Consider the following 13,004-nt stretch of genomic DNA (forward strand, 5'->3'; position numbering starts at 1 on the left):
ATATAAAGTTATATTCCCTCCTCTATGAAGCAGACTTGTACATATTGAATAAAGCTACTATTCCTATTGTTTTAATAAAGGAAATATAATTTTAGGTGGGAATACCAGATCAATAAATAACATATGATATGAAAGTTAGAGTCAGTTGTTCAGAACTTAAACTGTTGTTTTAAAATTATTTTTCACCTACTTTGCTGAGAAGTATGTACTACATGCAGACTATAATGTTGTGGTTGTACAATATGAAATATTATTTACCTTAAACATTAGTCACTAGCAAAAAGATAGGGCTTTTTTTTTTAATGTGTAGCTGAAATTCACTCACGTCTTCATATGAAGTAAAAAACCTAAGCTTTTTCACTGTTTGTTGATGTTTATGCTTTTACCTTGCATGTCCTAGAGAATGTTTGAATTTATCAAGTGAGAAAGAAGCTTAGCTGGCTACCCAGTGATTTCTTGTGCAGTTATTCCATCTAAGTATGACAGATATCAAAAATACTGCAGTAAACTTTGGGAAAAAGTAGTCTTTTAAATGAGAAAGTTTGTTACAAAGTGAAGTAAAAGACAGTTTCCTGAAAAACTATTTGATGCATAGGAAGGTTTTAATCTACTTTATGTGCACTGTAGAGTATTGGGAAACTAACACGGGCCCCGTTTTTAGCAAATGAGTTGCTGCCAATTGTACAGATTTATTTCTCTGAGCACATAGGTTTCTCAAAGTATATGCCACTTATGTTGGCCCTTTTCAGTTCAGTTTATTATTGATTAATCATGTACTCATCTGTTCTCCATAGCAGGGATGAGGTGATGTTGGGAGGCAGGAGGGAAGATCCTAAGGCCCCAAACTGGAGGGCGTCTTGCAACATGTGGATTACAGAAAGCACCTCGTGCGGTTGTTTTGCTTAGTTTGTCCTCTTATTTGCCTTCACTGTTTGTGGTAGAATAAGGTCAGAGCTGAAACTCCAATTCTAGGCCCAGAGTTCAGTATCTTAATTTTTGACTTTTCACTTTGAGTTCATTATAGTAAGAAGTAATACAGAGAGAGCCTATAATATCACAGCCTGGAAACGGATGCTGATGCAATCCATCTGCCTGTTCACATCTGGCCAGTTTTACACACCCTCCTTGGTGTGTGTGTTTACTTAGTTCTATACAGTATTATCGCGTGTAGATTTCTGTGACCACATAGTTATGACAGAAAACGGTTCCCTCACCAGGATCCTTTGTGCTACTCTTACAGAGCTGTAGCCATTTCCTTCTGTCACCGCCCCCACCCCTGTCTGGCAACCACTAGTCTAGTCTCCATCTCGATTAGTACACCATTTCAAGCATGCCATATAAATTGAATCATACAGTATGTTATCTTTTGAGACTGGCGTTTTTCACTCACTGTAATTCCCTCGAACATCTTTTGATCACTAGCAAATACAATTTTTTAGTGTGTTCTTTTAATTTGGGTACAGGATGGTCTAAGATATGTTTGCTTCATAGGTAACATCCCAAATTTGTTACTGATAGTAGCAGAAACAAAGTTGTCTGTACTGCTGGTGGTAATGTGAAGATTTGATAGTGTATATAAAGTGCATGAGGAAATTAAATGTACTTAAATAGTATTTAATGTGGTGCCTTTTATATACTTGATATTTTTTAAACAAGCAAATAAAGCTCAAACTTCCTAGTTTTCTGGGATAGTGATTTTTTTCCATGTTATAAATGGTATTAACATGTTGCAAGGGAACCCCATCAATGTCAAGATAATATTGGAGTAATTGTGGAGGATATTACAACCCAAGAAGAGATCTTATATATCATATTGCAAATATTTTAAATATTTTTTATTAGATTGTCATTATATCTCTAGTAAGAGGCTGTGGAAATTAAGACCTACTATTCAGTTTTTCTTTGCCTGAAATACTGATGACAGCAAGAGAATGTTTTTCTAAATCTCATTTAACAGCCTTATTTTCTCCAGTCTGGGTGATTCATTTATCCCATTGTTCACTCTGGATATTAAAATGGCCTTGTTTATTTCTAAGGCCTCATATAAACCTTTCAGAAAGCATATCATGCCTTCCTAGCACCTGTGTCCCTCACCATTTTGTGGTGTGTTCTCTGCAGAGTGTGAGCCAATAGAAGCAATAGCTAAGTTTGACTATGTTGGGCGATCAGCCAGAGAACTGTCCTTCAAGAAGGGGGCCTCGCTGCTGTTGTACCACCGCGCGTCTGAGGACTGGTGGGAAGGACGGCACAACGGGATTGATGGGCTCGTGCCGCACCAGTACATAGTTGTGCAGGACCTGTGAGTAGTCCATCCTGGCTCCGATGGCCAGATGCCTCCCAGCAGAGGACTCCAGCCATTGTTCTCAAACTGACCTGGGTCTGGGGAGAAAAGAGCTGGCGGGATTACAGAGCTAAAACTGCCGAGATGGGCACTTCTTCACCTTGCCAATGGGTCTTTGTCACCAGGACCTCAGGGCCAGCAGGTTTTCGTTTCCCAAACTCTTCTAGAAGGTTTTGGAGCAAAGGCTAGTGAGAGACGCCTGTTGAAGCTTTCAGGTTCTTAGAAAAATAACCTATGCAGAGAATAGCCTTAAGAGCTGAAGGGACGCTAATTCCCAAATCAGTGGTGCTCTTCTCTTGGTATCTGGCTAGTGTTTCAATTCCAGATTCCCTAGAGGGAGGATACCGACCTGAAGTCTAAAGAGAATCATCTCTAGTCCAGGCCTTTTTTGTTTTGGTTTACTAATGAGAAAGTTCTGATTTCAAAAAGATTTACAGATGGGAAGATTGTCTTATTATATTAAGTGAAAGAAACAGGTTACCAGATAATATGTATGATATGATCCCTATTTTTGTCAATACAATATTCATAGTGCAGCACCAATTTAAGAGCAGTTTTTAAAGGAAAAGAGAAATATGCCACATAAAATGTATACAGTGATTAGATTACTCGGCCTAATTTTACACGCAAGAAAATGGGCATCTCAGAATCCCAGAAATATCATGTATGTATATACAGACATGTAGTCATATATATATTTATAGTACATAAAATATAAGTATCTATAGTATAAATACCACACCTATATATGCACATACTCATCAATATGTATCCCAGGCACAGAAAGAAAGTGTAGAAGGATATATGCCAAAATACTTACAGCAGTTATCTCTGGGTGTTATTGCATATTATGGGTAATTGTTACTTCACTCTTTTTTGTATATCTGAATTTTCCGACATATCTGCAATAAAATTATATTATTTTTATAATAAAAAGAAAAAAGTTATGTTCATAAGAGAAAGATGTGTCACATAAATGCCATCAGTAATTTCTTTGTCCCTAATCATATCACAAAGACCCACGCTCAATGCCCCCTGTTTCAGGGATGATACGTTTTCAGACACTCTGAGCCAAAAAGCTGACAGTGAGGCCAGCAGCGGACCAGTCACTGAAGACAAGTCTTCATCCAAGGACATGAACTCGCCAACAGACCGGCATCCTGATGGCTGTTTAGCCAGGTAAGTGGAGTCTACCTGCAGTCAGGTTCCCAAACCTCCACTTTTCTGGGGCTGTGAGAAGCCATGCTCCCTGCAGCCTTGCAGTATTACCAGTGTGATAAGCTTACCAATTTTTTCTCTCTCTCTCTCTCTCTCTCTCTCTCTGCACATCCAGACAAAGAAAAAGAGGAGAGCCACCCCCTCCTGTAAGGCGCCCTGGCAGGACCAGTGATGGCCATTGCCCCCTTCACCCTCCACACGCTCTTTCCAACTCCTCAGTTGACCTGGGGTCCCCAAGCCTGGCCAGTCACCCCCGGGGCCTGCTGCAGAACCGAGGCCTCAACAGTGACAGTCCTGAGAGGAGGCGCCGGCCAGGCCATGGCAGTCTGACCAACATCAGCCGGCACGACTCCCTCAAGAAGATCGACAGCCCTCCCATTAGAAGGTCCACATCATCAGGGCAGTACTCAGGCTTCAATGACCACAAGCCACTGGACCCAGAGACGATTGCTCAGGTAGATGCCTTAGTGGAAGGCTCAGTACGTGATGTGATGAAGGAGGTGTAACAGGGTTTACTTTCTGTAGCCAAATTTTTTTGTATAGAACCAACTAATGAAAACATCGAGGAAATTAGCCCATTCTTTAAGGCCTGACTATAGGTCTCTTTTTGAAAAACCATCTGTTACTGTAAGGACCAAGTGTATTAGGTTAATATTGTTTTAAACAGAGACACGGCAGAAGGTAGGACCCAGAGTATTCAAATGCCTCATTACTACACAGCCAGGAAAATTCTGAAAGAGAACAGTGAGGAAGGTGTACCCTACCAGCCCCAAATGCATGCTAAAGACAGTACACAAACATATTGATGGGACTGAATGGAGAGCCCAGAAATGGAAAAACGTAGCATCTGATAAAGATGACACTTTCAACTTAGGAAATGATGAACTAGCCAATAAATAATATGAGAAAGAGTGGTGAGCCATTTGAAGAACAACAGCAAGTCTGGCTCTTTGTCAGTCCTGAATGCACACATGTCTTCACTTCCCAACAGTTACTGCAGAAAAGGACCTTGTAGTTTTTTTTCTAATGATGAGAATGGACAGAGTGAAGGTAAAACAGTATTAATGGATTTTTCCCATCCTTCTACCATTTTTCCCTCAAGTTCTTTTTGCAGCAGAAGCCATCAGGAAATATGTGTATCATCTATGACAAAAGAGGTGAAAACAGATCCAGGGCTTGCCATTTGAGTAATCTAAAGCATCTTCTGGCTGTTACTGAAGCTTAAAAATGGACTAGATTGATCAAAACAGAAAGTGAATGAGAAATGAAAGAAACAAACGTGGTAAAGCATTAAAATGGATTATTTCTAATAAAAAGCACCCAAGGAAACTTGCACTGCACTGATATGACAAATTTCCAAGCTATTTTCTGTGTCCCAAACTAAAGAGAATTTTGGATAGCAAATTAGATCGCGAGGAGTTTCATGTGTTTTAAAAATTAAACCAATTTTAAGTATACAACAGTTTCTCAGCAAAAATAAAAAACTTTTGACCTTTTTGGTTTTCTCTATTTCACAATACTATGCAGGGCCCTTTGAGGCCTATTTAGAACCAGTGATATTCAACTACAGCCGAATTTAACGATTTGCAAAATCCATAACATCACTGCTTAAAAAAAGTATGTGAAACAGGATTTAGGTTGGAGAGAGAGGGAATTAGAAGTTTGAAGGTAGGAAGGCATAATAAGGTCTGTTTGCTTCTAGAACCAGGAAATCTTTTAATTGTAAATCATAAAAACAAAAACTTAAACAGATAAACCAGGCTCAGCACATTCTCTAGAGCAAATACTTGTAAAATAATCCATATGTTTAGCATCAAATGGAAGTCACATATGAAAATAATCACTTGAAAAGTGATGTCAGCCTCACAGAATAGCTTCCAGCTGTGTCCTTTATTTATCTTTCCATCTCTCCTCTTCAGATTTTCCCAGGAGGGCAAGTAAGCCTGCTCTCATGGTGTTCATACAAAAAACGTGCCAGTTCTTTTATTAAATAAATCAGTGGAATCCCTGATGCAGCTTGTGTAAAAACTACAATATCCATATGTGACCATCGTGTCTTGGTTTAATCGTTTAGCAAACTTTTGTTAAACACTGTACGCCAGGTCCTGCTCTAGGCTTTATGGGTGCAGTTAAATCAATAGGCAGCTGCTGCCTGAAGGCATTTCCAGTCCAGTGAGGGAGACAGATATGGAAATCAGTTACTCTCATGCAGAACCCTAAATTTATGCTCCAGGTGAGCAGAAAGAAGCTCTGGGAATATAGAGCAAAGGCATATCAATCTGAGCAGGGCAGCGGTTCTTGCCCACCCTCACACATGCTCCACCTTTTGTATATGGGCGTATAACATAAAATGTACCATGTTCATCATTTTTTACTTTGTGTTTCAGTAAAATATATTCACATTTTTGTGAAACAGGTCTCCAGAACTTTTCCATCTTGCAAAACTGAAACTGTATGTCCATTGAAGGGACAGCTCCCCTTTCCCCAACTTTCGCCAGTGCCTGGCCATCACCATCCTGCTTTCAGCTTCTAGGAATGTGACTATCTCATACAAGTGGAAACCTACAGTATTTGTCTTTTTCTGACTGGTTTATTTCAGTTAATGTCCTCAAGATTTATTCCATGTTGTAGCATCTGGCAGATTGCCTTTCTTTTCAAAACTGAATAATATTCCATTGAACAGACCACATTTTGCTTATCTATTCATCTGTCAATGGAGCGCACTCCACCTGTGTGAAACAAACATTTTGTAATTCCCCCTTTACTATCTGAAATAAAGTGATAGGTGATATACCTAATTTGAAAAAACAGATAAAGTTCTAAATATATAAAGGAAAAATAAAAGGAAATACATACTAAAATAAATGTAGCTCAGTTAATGTTTGAGTATATTAGACGACTAAGTCATAAGATGCTTGCACTTACATGTAGAATTACCATAAAGACAATTAAAATGCACATCGATAGGAAGAATACTAACTTCATCAGTCTTAAATTCCATAAAAGATGTTCCCATGAGTGATGTGAGTGTCTAAAATGGCAGACAATGCTCGGTCATACAGTTCTAATCAAAACAAAGCATAACTTACATGATAGCTGCAGCCCTAGGAAACTTTACACCATGAAAAAAATACTTTGTGTTTATATATAAAAAAGAGTTAGCGTCTAGCTCAGATTATTATAAACAAGATTCTCACCTGCATAAGTATCTGAAGGACATTCAGAAGTTGAACAGGATGCAGGACAAAGCATTTATATAAACTATCCAGAACACTTGCAAGGTATCTAGTATGTGTGGCCCCTGCTTACCAAATGCCAATAATGCCACCCCATTATTGTGACATTTAAAAATACATACACCCTTGTGCAATAGAAAAACAAGGCAAAACAAAGTGACCAAAATAGCAGTAGATGCGTAGACAGTGAGAAGTGACTTGGGATTACCAAGGGGGATGGGTTGGGGTGAATGGGGAAGGGGAGGGGGAGGAAGATAAAGGGTCACAGAAATTCTCAATCATAATATAAGTTGGTGGTGGGGATGGTAGTACAGCATGGAGAATATAGCCAATGATTCTGTAACATCTTCCTATGTTGACAGGTAGTAACTACACTAGTGGGGGTGAGGATTTAAGAATATGTGTAACTGTTGGACCACTGTGTTGTATTCTTGAAACCAATATAAGATTGTGTGTCAACGATACTTCAATAAAAAAAGTTACACCCTATATTACAAAAATGACCCCATGGGGCATTACTGCTTCTGTTGACATCCACTGACAAGAACATCAGGGGAAGGCTTAAGTTTTGTAGAACTGCTAGGAGTTAGTGAAGTCTATAGTAAGTGCTCAAAAACTGTTGAATGAATGAAAGAAAGCTGATTTTTCATTCCTCTTCACGTTTATTTCTTGTGAAATTGTTGCAGTATCTAAGTTTCAGCCTTTACTGTATGTTGAAACAGAGTTATTTGTAATAAGTCCACTTGTAAGGTAGAAACCACTAGAAGACTCCCTAGTGCCTTAGAATGGCACATGTCTGATGTATGGCTCCATGAGCTATTGCATCTTGGTCTCCAGAATGTGTGAGACGGCATTATGTTGATACATTCTACAGCCTAGGGAATTAAAACATTCATGCTTTTTGCTGGCCTGTTATCTTTGAGATGAAGGAGATAGGTTTCTATACATCAGTGTTAATTACCTGTCTCTCCTGTCTCTCTCTCTCTGGTTATTTTCCAACAGGATATCGAAGAGACAATGAACACTGCTTTGAATGAGCTCCGAGAACTGGAGAGACAGAGTACAGCAAAGCACGCCCCCGATGTGGTGCTGGACACCTTAGAACAAGTGAAAAACTCTCCCACCCCAGCCACTTCCACTGAGTCTCTCAGCCCTTTGCACAACGTTGCCCTCAGGAGCTCGGAGCCTCAGATTCGACGTAGCACTAGCTCCTCCAGTGACACAATGAGTACTTTCAAGCCTTTGGTGGCGCCCAGAATGGGCGTGCAGCTGAAGCCCCCAGCCCTTCGGCCAAAACCTGCTGTTCTTCCAAAAACAAACCCGACCGTAGGACCTGCCACCCCTGCCCAGGCTCCCACAGACAAGTCTTGCACAATGTGAAATCCAGCAGAGCAAGGTCATACGGGGAGGTGATTAAAAGAGAATGCGGATTAGTGACAAAAGTCAGTGATCCATAACTTTCCTTAGTTTCGTGCTTATAACTGGAGATCTTCTGGATTTTCTATGTTCTCAAATGTAACATCTTGAGATTAGCCAAGTTAACACAGGCATTTGTATTTTGTAATTTCTTTTTTTTTTTAAATAACTGGACATATGTCATTTTTAAGAATACTTAGACTTGAAAATCCAATGCTGCACCACTCACCCCAGAAGCCACCCTGCTCTGCTCTCCACCCCCTAGAGTGCGTCAGGTGTAGCATAGCTCGACCGAGTCAGAAGTGTCTGGCTCTGAAGGCATGAGAAGCTGAGTCCCAGGCCTTGGAATATAAGCAGTGTTGCTCTGTGGCACTTGGGGGGATGGCTGCAAGGTGGTAATGGCATTGTTTGGTAGCTGACAGCACATCTGATCCCATGCCATGGGCCATGGGCCAGCTCAGGCTAAACATTTGCAGTTACCACAGCGGGATGGTCTGCGTGGGACTTGCAGACCATCGCCTGAATGAGTTGGGTGGTGGCCTCTTTCATAATGTTACTTACCTGGCTCCAGGCTGAAGGCCTAGTGGAAAGAGGTAGAACCTCTGCTGTGACAGCTTGAACTGAAACTGGGAAAGGAGAGACAGACGGTCCCCAGAGCTAGTGCTGTGACTCCTTCCGAGAGTTGGACCAGGCCCCGAAAGATTTCCAAAAACCATTCCCTGCATTCACAAAGGTCTAGAGCAGCCACATTTCAAAGACGTTCTGCTTACACTCCTCCACAATTCCTTCACAGATCTGTTGTTAATAACTGCCTAGAAAATGCTGCTAGCTCCCCTAGATCCCAGTGCTCTCTGTGGAAATGGACGGAGCAAGCAGCACCCAGCCCGGGGTTTACTCAGCCTTCTCTCCCCCTGACTCAGTGACCGTGGTTCCTTTAAATGCACTGCAGAGGCCTGATGATGCTAAATCGAATCCCCAGCTCTCCTCTCCGTTTGCCTCTTTGAGCCAAACTAGAACTGGCTGTGGTGCTGGCCAGAGTGGGAGGATTAGCTCATGGTTCCAAGAGAGCCCCTCCCAATTCTACACCGTGGAACCATGACCTTTTTCTTTTTTTTTTTTCATGTGGTCTCTATATACAGGTGAGCTCCATTAGGGACCCTCTTTCTCTGACATCCTAGCAGATAGACAATTTTTCTTTTGCCCATATTTATATTTTCCCTCTATCTTAAAAAGATGGCTTTGGATTCTGTTGTTTTTACTAAGGTACAAATCACCACTGTCCTACCAGCAGCAGTTTATATCTGCAAACCTGTAAGCGTCTTTTTCTACTCTATCATTGAACTTACTAATGAAGACCTTTTTTTTTTTTTTTAAGAAAAATAGATGGCCCAGAACTAATCTCTCTGGACCACTGTTGATTGCCTTCTAGGTATGGTTTCAAACTGGCAGCCAATTTCATGCCCATGTGAGAGTTTTACAGCATGGACTTTAACTTCCCAATCCATTGGTGAATGCATCATGCAAAATGAGGGTCTACTAAAAATCAAGATCGTTACTTTGATCTCTGCCTCCCATTTGCCAATCTAATCCTAATGCAGAGAGAGATTAAATCAATGAGAGATTGTTGTTACCTCTCAAAGTTAACACTGCTGGTTGCTTACCTGCAGCCGAAATTCATAAATGGATTGACTAAGGAAAACACTGGTCAAGTATTGCCATATATGGTAAACTTTTAAACCTCTGAGTTTTCTAAGCCATCCTTTTTGCCAATTTTGAAAAAGATGCCCAACTCAGCATCTTGTCCAACCCCTCATTATTTCTCTCGAGCTTCAGAGGTCCTTCAGTTGAATAGCATGGAGACCCAGCCAGAGCTAAGCTCTGAGAGGCATTTAAGCCTTGTAAACAATCTCCCAAATTCCCTAGGAAACTTCAACTTTTCTAAATTACCTCCCCAGTTCTTTCCCAATTGTACTTCGATTTCTAATTCTCTATCACTAAATGGGGAAACAGGACCAGAAATAAAGGTGGAAGTAATGGGGAGGGGGGACTTTAAATCTTTTAGAAAGTAAATAAGGATTCTTAAAAACCATTTTCCATCTTTGATGGAAGAGTAAGATGTTAACAGGGCATGACAAGGTCAGAGGTGTTAAAATTTATATAATAATTTGTTGGTGGGGTCAGGGAATCTTTAACAAGCTTTAACATTAGCATTTCAGATCTTACCCCTTCTGCAAGCGCATTTCTTCAGGCTTGTCACTGGTAATCCTCCCGTGTGTCCTGTCTTTGGTGTTTACACCTGCAATGGAATGAGAACTGCCTTCCTATGCCAGGTCAGGACTGCCGCCTTGAGTGGCTGAGGACATGCTGCTCCAGCCCCTCAGAGCCTCAAAGGCTGCACCTTCTTCCAGAAAACAGCTTCTAACACCTTCCTGTTAGTCCTTACTTTACTTGTCTCTATTCTCTCTGTTTTCTCCCTTTACCCCTGTTGTAATGCTGAGACTTTCTTTTTCCAATTCCCATGAAGGATGTTACCTCAGAGTGAGTACTCAGTAAGGACTCGCCTGTCCTTAGTCTTTAGGTTCCAGGGATGAGACAAGGTGGCCACTTCACAAAGGATCCAAAATGACACCCAGTAAGCTCCATAAAAGCTTCAGCCTCTGAGAGGGTTCGCCTGGTACATGCCTTCTTTACAGCCATAGGTATAGCACGCAATGGGGAGGCAGGAAGGCGCAACCAGTGGGGAGAGGAGAGAAAATGAGTCCTTAAGATGTTATGGCCCCAGTTTCAAGGATCTTGTCATTCCTTGCGCACAGTTTGGGAAGGTGGTCAATTTGATGGTGGGTAAATGATGGTTCTACAAAGGTCACCTGACTCCATTTACACAAGAATATGCATTCAAAGCTGCTACACCTCTATGTCCATATCCCATTCATAGAACTCACTGAAGTAGGTTTACCAAGTTGATCTTTCTTGGTTTGGGTGGGGATGTTGGCAGTGGGTTGTTAGGATAGAGAGAAAGATACTTAGTACACATTTTCTGATGCATATTCTATAAGTTGTTTCAACCTGTTCAATAGCCCACTGTAGAGCACCATATTCAGGTTCAGTGTCAACACCATTGCTGCAACTGTTTTGCACATTTTCACACAATGTAACCCTGACTTCTGTGCCCCTGGAGCCCTACATAGACAGATTTACAGCAGAGTCCCACTTAATCAACTGCAGTGAATGGGAACAGTTGTCAATGGATAAAGAGTTGCAAGGATTAAACTATCAATTAGGAGTTTTCTGTCTTTGTACACTTGCTATTTCCAAAGTAAGACTTGTAGTAAAGCGGGGATGGTTGTGGTCTCCTCAGCACTTAGGAATGACAGCCTCTGAAACCCAGCATTAGAGTGTATGGATCTGTTGAGGGGTCTAGAAGACATCAGATGTGGAATGACCTTCATTTATTCCTGACCACAGTAGTGAGAGACCCTGAATGCAAGAAAAGCACTTGGGACTGAGTCTTGTTCTGAGTTACCCACCGCAAAGACCCCAAGCCAGGGAGCAGCTTAGCAGTGAAGGCTCTACCCTTGTGTAAAAAAGCTCCCTCCTCCAAACCAAGCCCCCGCCCAGCCAAAGAGCCCTCCTCCAGCAGGGCTGGGCATCAGGCTGGGTCCTGGGTGACGCATGGCACAGCTTTGTTCAGATCGGTAAAACAAACTGGAAATTGAGCTTTCACTTACCCTAGCACACTTTTAAAAAAAGAAAAACCTCTGGTGTCCTGGAGCTGGGTACCTGTATCTTTAAATTATGTAGGGAAATTTGTATGTTTAATAATTGTACTGGATCCATAATGCTTATCTTAGAAACTGTAGTAAAAGAAAATATCTAAACCGTGCGTTTGTGAATGCCCCCCTTAGAGCATTCATCCAAGTTCAGTGTGTAGTGTGATGGTTCTTATAGACATTTAAAGTAGAGTAAGTGGCTGTGTAACAGGAGAGACTGCTATTGAACTAGGGGCTTAGGGGTAACTCCTGCCACGTAATGAAATCAGTGTTGTCCTTTCCTGTGGGTTGATCAACTGCAGTACTGGTAGCCTCCTGCGTGTGACTGTTCCCTAATCGTGTCGATGTACATCCGTAGTATGTACACGTGAAAGTGCCTTTCTATTTTAGAGGAGTTTTAGCCTTGCTCTTTCCTCTTGCTCCCGCCCCTTGCTCTCTGCCCAGCCTCCCCCTGCGCCTGGCCACGGTGCTTGGTGTCCCCCGTCTCGCCTCCCGGTCGGTCCTCAGACTGTCGCCTTCCTCATGGCCGTGACCGTGCCTTTCCCGGCCCTCCGCCCCGCTGCCGCCTCGTGTTCGCCCCTCTGCGGCCTGACACCGCTCCCTCTTACCTGAGGTGAGCAGAGAGGGGGATGCTTTTACACTTCTGGAAGAAAAAAAGATGTTTTGTTAACCTGTTGTGACAGTGCACTTTTATGTATAGTACTGTACATTTTGGCATGTACCATCCCAGGCTTCGGTATACAGTCAGGTCTGTTCTTCACGGTGTATCTTTATAATAAATAAGATAGTTCTGGCTGGCTTTGTCTTCTTCCGATACGATGTGGTTTTCTATGGTGTTCCTTTCTTTTTCGAATCTCTATTTGCCGCCCACCGCCGGTCCCCGCATCGAGTTGCATTAAATAATGTGAAACTACCTTTTTTTAAAAAAATGTTTTTATCTCACTTTCATTTTTTTTTCTCACTTTCATTTTTGTGAATTTGAAAGGGAGTGACCTCGTGCACAGGGCCTTGTCCACGAAGCTA

The 13,004-nt window shown here is 41.7% G+C and overlaps 1 protein-coding gene across 8 annotated transcripts in view; it reads left to right on the top strand.

Moving 5' to 3' along the window:
* The window catches only part of SRGAP1 (SLIT-ROBO Rho GTPase activating protein 1), a 281,990-nt gene extending 269,215 nt beyond the window's left edge, over positions 1 to 12,775 (top strand). For all 8 annotated transcript variants that reach the window (XM_036894920.2, XM_036894915.2, XM_036894919.2 and 5 more), the window contains 4 exons: positions 2,119 to 2,299; positions 3,386 to 3,520; positions 3,675 to 4,014; positions 7,798 to 12,775. In XM_036894920.2, the coding sequence (XP_036750815.2) occupies positions 2,119 to 2,299; positions 3,386 to 3,520; positions 3,675 to 4,014; positions 7,798 to 8,175 (1,034 nt within the window). In that variant the 3' untranslated portion in view covers positions 8,176 to 12,775. The remainder of the gene's footprint in view (positions 1 to 2,118; positions 2,300 to 3,385; positions 3,521 to 3,674; positions 4,015 to 7,797) is intronic.
* Positions 12,776 to 13,004: the final 229 nt, after the last annotated feature.

Source organism: Manis pentadactyla, chromosome 10, assembly GCF_030020395.1.
Source record: "Manis pentadactyla isolate mManPen7 chromosome 10, mManPen7.hap1, whole genome shotgun sequence".
Classification (NCBI taxonomy): domain Eukaryota; kingdom Metazoa; phylum Chordata; class Mammalia; order Pholidota; family Manidae; genus Manis; species Manis pentadactyla.